General features: G+C 34.2%; 1 protein-coding gene across 1 annotated transcript in view; it reads right to left on the bottom strand.

Annotated features, from left to right (window-relative positions):
* The window catches only part of LOC143245845 (cell adhesion molecule DSCAM-like), a 59,402-nt gene that overhangs the window by 38,594 nt on the left and 6,692 nt on the right, over positions 1-14,116 (bottom strand). The window contains exons 3-6 of the mRNA XM_076492101.1: positions 12,881-12,943; positions 12,078-12,148; positions 11,730-11,982; positions 826-924 (exon numbers count right to left, since the gene is read on the bottom strand). Of these exons, the coding sequence (XP_076348216.1) occupies positions 826-924; positions 11,730-11,982; positions 12,078-12,148; positions 12,881-12,943 (486 nt within the window). The remainder of the gene's footprint in view (positions 1-825; positions 925-11,729; positions 11,983-12,077; positions 12,149-12,880; positions 12,944-14,116) is intronic.

Raw genomic sequence — 14,116 nt, 5'->3', positions numbered from 1 at the left:
GTAAAAGTGCTATCTTGATAAATCTATGTTATATTAATTTTGTTACTAGATGGTGTTTCTCCTTGAATCTGTCGTGTTTTATTGTCTAGGGCACACACACGGACTATGTTAATGACCTTTGTGTTCATAAATTTTCGCCTGTTGCTTAAAACTTGGGCACGACTTGTTGCAGGTCGCTTTCTGCATGGTCCTGGTCTCTCAAGCTATTCAATATTTCTTTTTTATCCAATGTTATTATGTTCAAGGATATTTTCATCACGTAATATGCTAAGTTGTTTGAATATAAAATGTATCCAACCCTGTATAAAACTCCAACCTTTATTATGTGGAGATGAAATTTAAAATTTGAGTAAAAAAGAAAGTTCAAGAGAAAGAGAAAATGTTAAAACTTAAGGTTAGTTTTTGGTTTATAATGGTGAAACAGATCAAGTGAGGTCTCTCCAGAGACTATTGATTTGTTAAAACTTAAGGTTAGTTTCAGGTTTATAATGGTGAAACAGATCAAGTGAGGTCTCTCCAGAGACTATTGATTTGTTAAAACTTAAGGTTAGTTTTCAGGTTTATAATGGTGAAACAGATCAAGTGAGGTCTCTCCAGAGACTATTGATTTGTTAAAACTTAAGGTTAGTTTTCAGGTTTATAATGGTGAAACAGATCAAGTGAAGTCTCTCCAGAGACTATTGATTTGTTAAAACTTAAGGTTAGTTTTCAGGTTTATAATGGTGAAACAGATGAAGCGAGGTCTCACCTGTGACTGTTAATTTGTTAAAACTTAAGGTTAGTTTTCAGGTTTATAATGATGAAACTGATCAAGTGAGGTCTCACCTGTGATTGCTGATTTGTCTTTTGGATCTCTGCTCCATTGAAAACTTGCTGAGGTAGCGGTTACTCCTGTAGCTTTGACAACAGGAGATGTAGGTGGCGCTGTATCAAACAAAACACATCGTAGTGTAAACTTTATGTATTGAAATTATGAAGCTGTTACATTTATGACAAAAATTTTAACGCCATCTGCCGCCACACATATAAACAGCTAGTCATAACCACTATGCAATAAAACATATAAACACAGTTTAAAGTGCGAGGAATATTACTGTGATGGTGCCAGGATTCCAACCCAGTTCGCCAGATCCGAAATTAAAATCTAATTATACGTTTGATTCTACTAATTTACAGTTTCAAAACTGTCTTACAAAATCATTTAAAAGTTGTTTAAGAAACGCAAATTTCGCCATTAATTAATTAATTTTTCAAATGGCAACAATAATCAGTTTAAAACGAAAATTCATTACATTAATGAAGATAGAACAGGGAATAGCTGTATGTTGCATTACATTAACGAAAATAGAACAGAGAATAGCTGTATGTTTCATTACATTAATGAAGATAGAACAGAGAATAGCTGTATGTTTCATTACATAACGAAAATAGAACAGAGAATAGCTGTATGTTTCATTACATTAATGAAGATAGAACAGGGAATAGCTGTATGTTTCATTACATTAACGAAAATAGAACAGAGAATAGCTGTATGTTTCATTACATTAACGAAAATAGAACAGAGAATAGCTGTATGTTTCATTACATTAACGAAAATAGAACAAAGAATAGCTGTATGTTTCATTACATTAATGAAGATAGAACAGGGAATAGCTGTATGTTTCATTACATTAACGTAGATAGAACAGGGAATAGCTGTATGTTTCATTACATTAATGAAGATAGAACAGGTAATAGCTGTATGTTTCATTACATTAATGAAGATAGAACAGAGAATAGCTGTATGTTTCATTACATTAACGTAGATAGAACAGGGAATAGCTGTATGTTTCATTACATTAACGAAGATAGAACAGGGAATAGATGTATGTTTCATTACATTGATGAAGATAGAACAGGGAATAGCTGTATGTTTCATTACATTAACGAAGATAGAACAGGGAATAGCTGTATGTTTCGGTGCCTCATTTATTCAATAGGATCGTGGGTTTGAGTTTCAATACATCTCTTTTCTAGTAGCTCAGCAATGTGTATGTCTGATGACTTCGGGTTTATATTAAGTTTTCCTTTGCACGAAATTAAAAAACAAACAATAACTACAACAATATACATGCTTGTGATATTGTAAACCATTGACAGATTCATTAGTATATCACTCACCTCCTTACAAAGCACCTGTATATTTCACCTGTTTAACTGATTCATTAGTATAACACCCACCTCCTTACAAAGTACCTGTATATTTCACCTGTTTCACTAATTCATTAGTATAACACCCACCTCCTTACAAAGTACCTGTATATTTCATCTGTTTAACTGATTCATTAGTATAACACCCACCTCCTTACAAAGTACATGTATATTTCACCTGTTTAACTTATTCATTAGTATAACACCCACCTCCTTACAAAGTACATGTATATTTCACCTGTTTAACTTATTCATTAGTATAACACCCACCTACTTACAAAGTACCTGTATATTTCACCTGTTTAACAGATTCATTAGTATAACACCCACCTCCTTACAAAGTTTCTGCATATTTCACCTGTTTAAGTGATTCATTAGTATAACACTCATCTCCTTACAAAGTACCTGTATATTTCACTTGTTTAACTGATTCATTAGTATAACACCCACCTCCTTACAAAGTTTCTGCATATTTCACCTGTTTAAGTGATTCATTAGTATAACACTCATCTCCTTACAAAGTACCTGTATATTTCACTTGTTTAACTGATTCATTAGTATAACACCCACCTCCTTACAAAGTACCTGTATATTTCACCTGTTTAACAGATTCATTAGTATAGCACCCACCTCCTTACAAAGTTTCTGCATATTTCACCTGTTTAAGTGATTCATTAGTATAACACTCACCTCCTTACAAAGCACCTGTATATTTCACCTGTTTAACTGATTCATTAGTATAACACCCACCTCCTTACAAAGTACATGTATATTTCACCTGTCTAAGTGATTCATTAGTATAACACTCACCTTATTACAAAGTACCTGTATATTTCACCTGTTTAAGTGATTCATTAGTATAACACCCACCTCCTTACAAAGCACCTGTATATTTCACCTGTTTAACTGATTCATTAGTATATACACCCACCTCCTAACAAAGTACCTGTATATTTCACCTGTTTAACTGATTCATTAGTATAACACTCATCTCCTTACAAAGTACCTGTATATTTCACCTGTTTAACAGATTCATTACTATAACACCCACCTCCTTACAAAGTACCTGTTTAACTGATTCATTAGTATATACACCCACCTCCTTACAAAGTACCTGTATATTTCACCTGTTTAATTGATTCATTAATATAACACCCACCCCCTTACATAGTACCTGTATATTTCACCTGTTTAACTGATTCTTTGGTATAACACTCACCTCCTTACAAAATACCTATATATTTCACCTGTTTAACTGATTCATTAGTATAACACCCACCTCATTACAAAGTACCTGTATATTTCACCTGTTTAACTGATTCATTCGTATAACACCCACCTCCTTACATAGTACCTGTATATTTCACCTGTTTAACTGATTCATTAGTATATAGTATATACACCCACCTCCTTGCAAAGCACCTGTATATTTCACCTGTTTAACTGATTCATTAGTATAACACCCACCTTCTTACAAAGCACCTGTATATTTCACCTGTTTAACTGATTCATTAGTATAACACCCACCTTCTTACAAAGCACCTGTATATTTCACCTGTTCAACTGATTCATTAGTATAACACCCACCTCCTTACAAAGTACCTGTATATTTCACTTGTTCAACTGATTCATTAGTATAACACTCACCTCCTTACAAAGTACCTATATATTTCACCTGTTTAACTGATTCATTAGTATAACACCCACCTCCTTACAAAGTACCTGTATATTTCTCCTGTTCAACTGATTCATTAGTATAACACCCACCTCCTTACAAAGTTTCTGCATATTTCACCTGTTTAAGTGATTCAATAGTATAACACTCATCTCCTTACAAAGTACCTGTATATTTCACCTGTTTAACTGATTCATTAGTATAACACCCACCTCCTTACAAAGTACCTGTATATTTCATCTGTTTAAATGAACTCTACGATTTTGGTCAAATCTGGTAATATTACCTTGTGTTTTGTTATTAAGTGTGTTTTGAAGAGGACATACACCACAAAAACTATCTCATATTTATTAGTTCAAAATTGAAAAGGACAGTCGTTTACTCACAATTTTATAAATATTTTTTTTATGTTTGACTGAATCTAACAAACTGATTTCGTTAAGGTGTTTTATTTCAACCACGTGTGATACAAATTCTGTTGTGTTTGTATAACGGTTCTGTTTATATTTCACTTATTATTTCCTTCTAACATTTATTTTATTTTTAGCTGAATTAAAAACATCAAGTTTCCTTCTATATTGACTAACGATTTGTCTTGAGTAAATATGTGTGTATGATGGAGCTGACACCAGTTTCCCTATACGTAGCACCACATTATTATATATTAAACTGCGCAGATCGAGTCAAACTACTAAAAACATTAGTAAACGTTGGGCCGAAACTGCAAGTAAAGTGGTGCATTAAAATCCGTAAACTGAATCATGAAATATTAAATATTTAATTTGGATTCTTTTGTTATACGTAACATACCGAGTGAACAACATTCAAACATTAACAATGTGTCTAAAGATATCAGATATTGAAACTTATGTTAAAATAAAGTATAAAACAACGTTTTTGACTTTCTTAGGTCATCTTCAAGTTAACGAAAGACATTTTACAATGACTGTTGCTAGGTGCGTGTCAATGGGCGAGAGATACATTTTTCCTTCAAGCGGGTTTCTCGTCATGACGAATTCAAACAGTATTGGTTTTGAATATCGTCTTTTAGGGAACATATTCTACATAAAAACTAAACCACATTTCCTTTGAGAGGTAAGTTCTGGAAGAAAACAATTATTACAAGATATTATAAGCATGCATATTGATTATATTCTAATAATACTGTGTTTCCTTCTCTTTAACGCGACTACATACAAACATTTTGAATATTTAAACGTTTTGTCTAGCACTGGACTAAAAACGGTTTTCTTCCACATCAGCTATGTACAATTAATTTATAAAGTATCTTCTAAACGATACTAACTGACACGTAAAGTGGGCCACGCCTATCACTCACTGTCAACAATTTGTTGCCAGGGTAATTTTAAAGACATCAATAAAACCTGTTTGCTAGAACATTGAGTTTCCTAGCCCTAAAACATTCGAAAACATGACTCAACGTAATCTAATCCTTGATTAAATACCGTTACATCGTGAGCCGGTCTTCATAGATCTGGTGAAGACAGATGTTCCTTCTAGAGACGGAATCCCGCTACTAAATGTCCTTCAAGTGTTGTGTAGCATATATTTGAAGTACTTACGTACCTTGAAGCTCGTACTGTGACAGTAACAGTATTGTTGAAGTACTTACCTTCTTTAAAGCTTGTACTGTGACAGTAACAGTATTGTTGAAGTACTTACCTTCTTTAAAGCTTGTACTGTGACAGTAACAGTATTGTTGAAGTACTTACCTTCTTTAAAGCTTGTACTGTGACAGTAACAGTATTGTTGAAGTACTTACCTTCTTTAAAGCTTGTACTGTGACAGTAACAGTGTTGTTGAAATACTTATCTTCTTTAAAGCTTGTACTGTGACAGTAACAGTATTGTTGAAATACTTATCTTCTTTAAAGCTTGTACTGTGACAGTAACAGTGTTGTTGAAGTACTTACCTTCTTTAAAGCTTGTACTGTGACAGTAACAGTGTTGTTGAAGTACTTACCTTCTTTAAAGCTTGTATTGTGACAGTAACAGTGTTGTTGAAGTACTTACCTTCTTTAAAGCTTGTACTGTGACAGTAACAGTGTTGTTGAAGTACTTACCTTCTTTAAAGCTTGTATTGTGACAGTAACAGTATTGTTGAAATACTTATCTTCTTTAAAGCTTGTACTGTGACAGTAACAGTGTTGTTGAAGTACTTACCTTCTTTAAAGCTTGTACTGTGACAGTAACAGTGTTGTTGAAGTACTTACCTTCTTTAAAGCTTGTATTGTGACAGTAACAGTGTTGTTGAAGTACTTACCTTCTTTAAAGCTTGTACTGTGACAGTAACAGTGTTGTTGAAGTACTTACCTTCTTTAAAGCTTGTATTGTGACAGTAACAGTATTGTTGAAGTACTTACCTTCTTTAAAGCTTGTACTGTGACAGTAACAGTATTGTTGAAGTACTTACCTTCTTTAAAACTTGTACTGTGACAGTAACAGTATTGTTGAAGTACTTATCTTCTTTAAAGCTTGTACTGTGACAGTAACGGCATTGTTGAAGTACTTACCTTCTTTAAAGCTTGTACTGTGACAGTAACAGCATTGTTGAAGTACTTACCTTCTTTAAAGCTTGTACTGTGACAGTAACAGTATTGTTGAAGTACTTACCTTCTTTAAAGCTTGTACTGTGACAGTAACAGTATTGTTGAAGTACTTACCTTCTTTAAAGCTTGTACTGTGACAGTAACAGTATTGTTGAAGTACTTACCTTCTTTAAAGCTTGTACTGTGACAGTAACAGTATTGTTGAAGTACTTACCTTCTTTAAAGCTTGTACTGTGACAGTAACAGTGTTGTTGAAGTACTTACCTTCTTTATAGTTTGTACTGTGACAGTAATAGTGTTGTTGAAGTACTTACCTTCTTTAAAGCTTGTATTGTGACAGTAACAGTATTGTTGAAGTACTTACCTTCTTTAAAGCTTGTACTGTGACAGTAACAGTATTGTTGAAGTACTTATCTTCTTCAAAGCTTGTACTGTGACAGTAACAGTATTGTTGAAGTACTTACCTTCTTTAAAGCTTGTATTGTGACAGTAACAGTATTGTTGAAGTACTTACCTTCTTTAAAGTTTGTACTGTGACAGTAACAATATTGTTGAAGTACTTACCTTCTTTAAAGCTTGTACTGTGACAGTAATAGTATTGTTGAAGTACTTACCTTCTTTAAAGCTTGTACTGTGACAGTAACAGTATTGTTGAAGTACTTATCTTCTTCAAAGTTTGTACTGTGACAGTAACAGTATTGTTGAAGTGCTTTACCTTCTTTAAAGCTTGTATTGTGACAGTAACAGTATTGTTGAAGTGCTTACCTTCTTTAAAGCTTGTACTGTGATAGTAACAGTATTGTTGAAGTACTTACCTTCTTTAAAGCTTGTACTGTGACAGTAACAGTATTGTTGAAGTACTTACCTTCTTTAAAGCTTGTACTGTGACAATAACAGTATTGTTGAAGTACTTACCTTCTTTAAACCTTGTACTTTGACAGCAACAGTATTGTTGAAGTACTTATCTTCTTCAAAGCTTGTGCTGTGACAGTAACAGTATTGTTGAAGTACTTAACTTCTTTAAAGCTTGTATTGTGACAGTAACAGTATTGTTGAAGTACTTACCTTCTTTAAAGCTTGTACTGTGACAGCAACAGTATTGTTGAAGTACTTATCTTCTTCAAAGCTTGTACTGTGACAGTAACAGTATTGTTGAAGTACTTACCTTCTTTAAAGCTTGTATTGTGACAGTAACAGTATTGTTGAAGTACTTACCTTCTTTAAACCTTGTACTGTGACAGTAACAGTATTGTTGAAGTACTTATCTTCTTCAAAGCTTGTACTGTGACAGTAACAGTGTTGTTGAAGTACTTACCTTCTTTAAAGCTTGTACTGTGACAGTAACAGTATTGTTGAAGTACTTAACCTTCTTTAAAGTTTGTATTGTGACAGTAACAGCATTGTTGAAGTACTTACCTTCTTTAAAGCTTGTACTGTGACAGTAACAGTATTGTTGAAGTACTTACCTCTTTAAAGCTTGTACTGTGACAGTAAAAGTATTGTTGAAGTACTTACCTTCTTTAAAGTTTGTACTGTGACAGTAACAGTGTTGTTGAAGTACTTATCTTCTTTCAAAGCTTGTACTGTGACAGTAACAGTATTGTTGAAGTACTTACCTTCTTTAAAGCTTGTATTGTGACAGTAACAGTATTGTTGAAGTGCTTACCTTCTTTAAAGCTTTGTACTGTGACAGTAACAGTATTGTTGAAGTACTTACCTTCTTTAAAGCTTGTACTGTGACAGTAACAGTATTGTTGAAGTACTTACCTTCTTTAAAGCTTGTACTGTGACAGTAACAGTGTTGTTGAAGTACTTACCTTCTTTAAAGCTTGTACTGTGACAGTAACAGTGTTGTTGAAGTACTTACCTTCTTTAAACCTTGTACTGTGACAGTAACAGTATTGTTGAAGTACTTACCTTCTTTAAAGCTTGTACTGTGACAGTAACAGTATTGTTGAAGTACTTACCTTCTTTAAACCTTGTACTGTGACAGTAACAGTATTGTTGAAGTACTTACCTTCTTTAAAGCTTGTATTGTGACAGTAACAGTATTGTTGAAGTAATGCCACCCTCTTTAAAGCTTGTACTGTGACAGTAACAGTGTTGTTGAAGTACTTACCTTCTTTAAAGCTTGTACTGTGACAGTAACAGTATTGTTGAAGTACTACCTTCTTTCAAGCTTGTACTGTGACAGTAACAGTGTTGTTGAAGTACTTACCTTCTTTAAAGCTTGTACTGTGACAGTAACAGTGTTGTTGAAGTACTTACCTTCTTTAAACCTTGTACTGTGACAGTAACAGTATTGTTGAAGTACTTACCTTCTTTAAAGCTTGTATTGTGACAGTAACAGTATTGTTGAAGTACTTACCTTCTTTAAACCCTTGTAACTGTGACAGCAACAGTATTGTTGAAGTACTTATCTTCTTTCAAAGCTTGTACTGTGACAGTAACAGTATTGTTGAAGTATTTACCTTCTTTAAAGCTTGTACTGTGACAGTAACAGTATTGTTGAAGTACTTATCTTCTTCAAAGCTTGTGCTGTGACAGTAACAGTATTGTTGAAGTACTTACCTTCTTTAAAGCTTGTATTGTGACAGTAACAGTATTGTTGAAGTACTTACCATTTTTAAAGCTTGTACTGTGACAGTAACAGTATTGTTGAAGTACTTACCTTCTTTAAAGCTTGTACTGTGACAGTAACAGTATTGTTGAAGTACTTACCTTCTTTAAAGCTTGTACTGTGACAGTAACAGTATTGTTGAAGTACTTACCTTCTTTAAAGCTTGTACTGTGACAGTAACAGTATTGTTGAAGTATCTTACCTTCTTTAAAGCTTGTACTGTGACAGTAACAGCATTGTTGAAGTACTTACCTTCTTTAAACCTTGTACTGTGACAGCAACAGTATTGTTGAAGTACTTATCTTCTTCAAAGGTTGTACTGTGACAGTAACAGTATTGTTGAAGTACTTACCTTCTTTAAAGCTTGTATTGTGACAGTAACAGTATTGTTGAAGTACTTACCTTCTTTAAACCTTGTACTGTGACAGCAACAGTATTGTTGAAGTACTTATCTTCTTCAAAGCTTGTACTGTGACAGTAACAGTATTGTTGAAGTACTTACCTTCTTTAAAGCTTGTACTGTGACAGTAACAGTATTGTTGAAGTACTTACCTTCTTTAAAGCTTGTATTGTGACAGTAACAGTATTGTTGAAGTACTTACCTTCTTTAAAGCTTGTACTGTGACAGTAACAGTATTGTTGAAGTACTTACCTTCTTTAAAGCTTGTACTGTGACAGTAACAGTATTGTTGAAGTACTTACCTTCTTTAAAGCTTGTACTGTGACAGTAACAGTATTGTTGAAGTACTTACCTTCTTTAAACCTTGTGCTGTGATAGCAACAGTATTGTTGAAGTACTTATCTTCTTCAAAGCTTGTACTGTGACAGTAACAGTATTGTTGAAGTACTTACCTTCTTTCAAGCTTGTACTGTGACAGTAACAGTGTTGTTGAAGTACTTACCTTCTTTAAACCTTGACTGTGACAGTAACAGTGTTGTTGAAGTGCTTACCTTCTTTTAAAGCTTGTACTGTGACAGTAACAGTATTGTTGAAGTACTTACCCTCTTTAAAGCTTTGTACTGTGACAGTAACAGCATTGTTGAAGTACTTACCTCTCTTTAAAGCTTTTGTACTGTGACAGTAACAGTGTTGTTGAAGCACTTACCTTCTTTAAAGCTTGTATTGTGACAGTAACAGTGTTGTTGAAGTACTTTAATCTCTTTAAAGCTTGTACTGTGACAGTAACAGTGTTGTTGAAGTACTTAATCTCTTTAAAGCTTGTACTGTGACAGTAACAGTATTGTTGAAGTACTTATCTCTCTTTAAAGCTTTGTACTGTGACAGTAACAGTATTGTTGAAGTACTTACCTTCTTTAAAGCTTGTACTGTGACAGTAACAGTATTGTTGAAGTACTTACCTCTCTTTAAAGCTTGTACTGTGACAGTAACAGTATTGTTGAAGTACTCTTACCTTCTTTAAAGCTTGTATTGTGACAGTAACAGTGTTGTTGAAGTACTTACCTTCTTTAAAGCTTGTACTGTGAGAGTAACAGTATTGTTGAAGTACTTACCTTCTTTAAAGCTTGTACTGTGACAGTAACAGTATTGTTGAAGTACTTACCTTCTTTAAAACTTGTACTGTGACAGTAAAACCATTGTTGAAGTTCTTAACCTCTTTAAAGCTTGTACTGTGAGAGTAACAGTATTGTTGAAGTACTTACCTTCTTTAAAGCTTGTACTGTGACAGTAACAGTATTGTTGAAGTACTTACCTTCTTTAAAGCTTGTATTGTGACAGTAACAGTGTTGTTGAAGTACTTACCTTCTTTAAAGCTTGTACTGTGAGAGTAACAGTATTGTTGAAGTACTTACCTTCTTTAAAGCTTGTACTGTGACAGTAACAGTATTGTTGAAGTACTTACCTTCTTTAAAACTTGTACTGTGACAGTAAAACTATTGTTGAAGTACTTACCTTCTTTAAAGCTTGTACTGTGACAGTAAAACTATTGTTGAAGTACTTACCTTGTTTGAAATTTGTACTGTGAAAATATATGTATTGTTGAAGCTGTCTTCCTTGGAACTTGCACTTTGGCAGTAAAAGTATTGTTGAAGTACTTACCTTGTTTTTACCTTGGTATTGTTAATATCAGGAACAATATAACTATCATAGTTCTTAGTATTCTTAATATAATTATCACAGTTCTTTAAACAGAAAACCATTGTACTTGGAAATCTTAGAATTCTTCTGAGTCGATGTTAAGTTACTCATGAAATAATAGTTTCAAACATTTATTCTTAAATCACAATATAAGAATTATGTGTTGTGAGCCAGTGATTATAATGTTTTGCTAGAAACCCAAATATCTGGGACTCGAGACACTCGTCCGAAGAACACGCTCTGATCTTTTAGCCGTGAACGCGTTATAAACGTTACAGTCAAATCTCTTATTCCGTTTCGAGGAACCTGACAAATAAAGTGGCACAGCTAATGGTTTTCTCTGTATGCCTGCCTGTGGTAAAGACGTAATTAAAATTAGGGACTGCTGTACTCCATTTCTATTGGCTGAGTTCAGTTTACGTGCGCATAAGTCGACCTTCAAGTTGAAAATTATAATTTTAATTGAAATTCGATTTTTTATTATGATAGATAATTCTGAGTTTGATACTGAGGTTATGTCCTCTGAGAATATCAGAAAACTGAAACCAAAACTTGTATTTCAGTGTATAGAACATACCAGTTTCCAGTGTTGATGCAATGACTTCTTTGGTCATGGGTCCGAAACCTGCTTTATTGTAGGCTTGCACCACAACGCTGTAGTTGGTTAGTCTGTCCAGGTTGGTCAGGTACGTGGTGTGCCAGCCATCAGTCTCAGAGGCTGACGTTACAGCAGCGATGTCTCTTATTTGGTACGGCTCATCAGTGCTTGTCTTCCGGAAACCCACGTTGTAACCCTTTATCTGCCCATTCCGCAGAGTTTTATTTACTGGCTGGGAAAGACGAAAATGAACAAAAGCTTCTAGTCGATTTGTCTCGACCTAATTCTCTTTAAGAAAATAAATTTTTTACACGGCTCTGGTCTTACCTTCCACATAACCTTGAGAGACTGAGAACCAGCGGAATAAACGTTCACCTGAGTAGAGACACCAGATGGCGCTACATAAAGGAAAATAAATCACTGTGAAATATGATTGCTTTCAAACAATGATATATAATTTACAGATTAATTATTATTTAAGCAATAATACTTTATAAATGTGTTATTATTATGTAAACAATGTAAATTTGATTTAACGTGAGTTCTAGGAACATTAAACTCGTATTTTCATCATATTAAGTAAGTTTATGTTTTCACCTGTTACGACATTCATCGTATATAATTAACAAACAAATGGGAAAACCATTTGTTAATGATTAGGATTACGTGATATAATGATAATATTTGAATTTTTATTCTTATTTGAGTCACGAGCTGTTAGGGTTACGTTAAGCAGCAGACACAGCAGAACAAAAAATATGATAAATCAATAGCTGTAGTGTTATGTTTAGAAATCTTCATGAGTTATGGTTTGTTTGTTGAATTTCGTTCTTAGATATTCCAGGAAAGTGTGTACTTTCTGCTGCCAGTTCTCATGCTACAGTTCATCAACCAATAGTAGGATTGGTTGTCACACTATAACTTCCCATTGGCTAAAAGGTATTTCGGGAACGGGTTTCGATCCTGCGATCCACAGATTGCAATTCTAACGCCCTCTCCTCCTGAACATGTCAAACCAAGTTGACATGAGCCCTATTAATTATCTTAGTTTAAACGTAAGGGTTTCCCCCTTATGTAATTAATAAACTCTCAATATTTTAAATATCTTTATGTATAGAACTACTATTTACCTTCCTCCAGTGTGGTTACTTCTATCTCGTTACTCGGATCGCTGGGTCCCTGACTATTTTCGGCTAGTATACGAATATTATATGTGGTCACTGGTTGAAGGTTTTGAAGGGAAGTGACACTCGACACCAGGGATTATCAGCTGCATCGTTGAGTCCATCCAAAAATCTAAACATTAGAGCAAATTTTACTTTATAGTTTACGAATATCTGTCTAAGAATGTGGAGCATTTTAAATGCTTCGTACAGACATTCTTGGAAAGTTCGATAGAAAAGTAAAAAACAAAACAAAAAAAAACTTATGTTGTCATAAAAACCATACGTCGTAAACGATGTCTTCGAGAGACCTTATTGTCTTATAACACACGAAATTCAATAAATTCCGTGAACATACTTTTAACCAATGATATCAAGATATGATATGAATTGGTTCTATTCTACCAGCTGTGATTTCTCAAACTATTGCTCGAATATGGATAAATTAATTTAAAAGAAATCGTAACAAACTTTCCACGAGTGGTTTGTTTGTTTGTTTTTGAATTTCGCACAAAGCTACACGAGGACTATCTGCGCTAGCCGTCCCTAATTTAGTAGGTAAAACCAGAGGGAAGACAGCTAGTCATCACCACCCAACGCCAACTCTTGGGCGACTCTTTTACCAACGAATAGTGGGAATGACCGTCACATCATAACGCCCCCACACGACTGAAAGAGCGACCATGTTTGACGTGACGGGGATTCAAACCCGCAACCTTCGGATTACGAGTCGAGTGCCTTAACCACCTTGCCATGCCGGGTCTCCACGAGTGGTAAAGTTGATGTATTACAGCGATAATAGCTGTTCGGCGGTAAATAAACGAAATCGTCACATTTTACCTACATTAGGGGTTTTCTTTGTTTACTTATGATTAAGTAAGTGTAATTATCAGGTATAGAACACCGATTCTTACCCCTGACACACTAGTAGGTGTATGTTTATACACTGCGTTATAAAAACACCACAACTTTATAATACTGCAGTTAACACGAGGCCCCCAGTGACTCAGCTATAAGTCTGAAGACTGATAATGTTAAAACCCAGGATTAGATACCAGTGGTGGACTCAGCATCAACAGCCCATTGTGTAGCTTTGGGCTACAAACAACAAACAAAAATCTTTGGAACTATGTGCTAGAAAGCTCAAGAAACTGTTCAATACTGAAAATTGGTACTCATAATGATCACCAGAGGGCGTTACAT

The sequence above is a fragment of the Tachypleus tridentatus genome, chromosome 3 (assembly GCF_004210375.1).
Source record: "Tachypleus tridentatus isolate NWPU-2018 chromosome 3, ASM421037v1, whole genome shotgun sequence".
Taxonomy (NCBI): Eukaryota; Metazoa; Arthropoda; class Merostomata; order Xiphosura; family Limulidae; genus Tachypleus; species Tachypleus tridentatus.
This window is presented reverse-complemented; position numbering and strand designations above follow the sequence as displayed.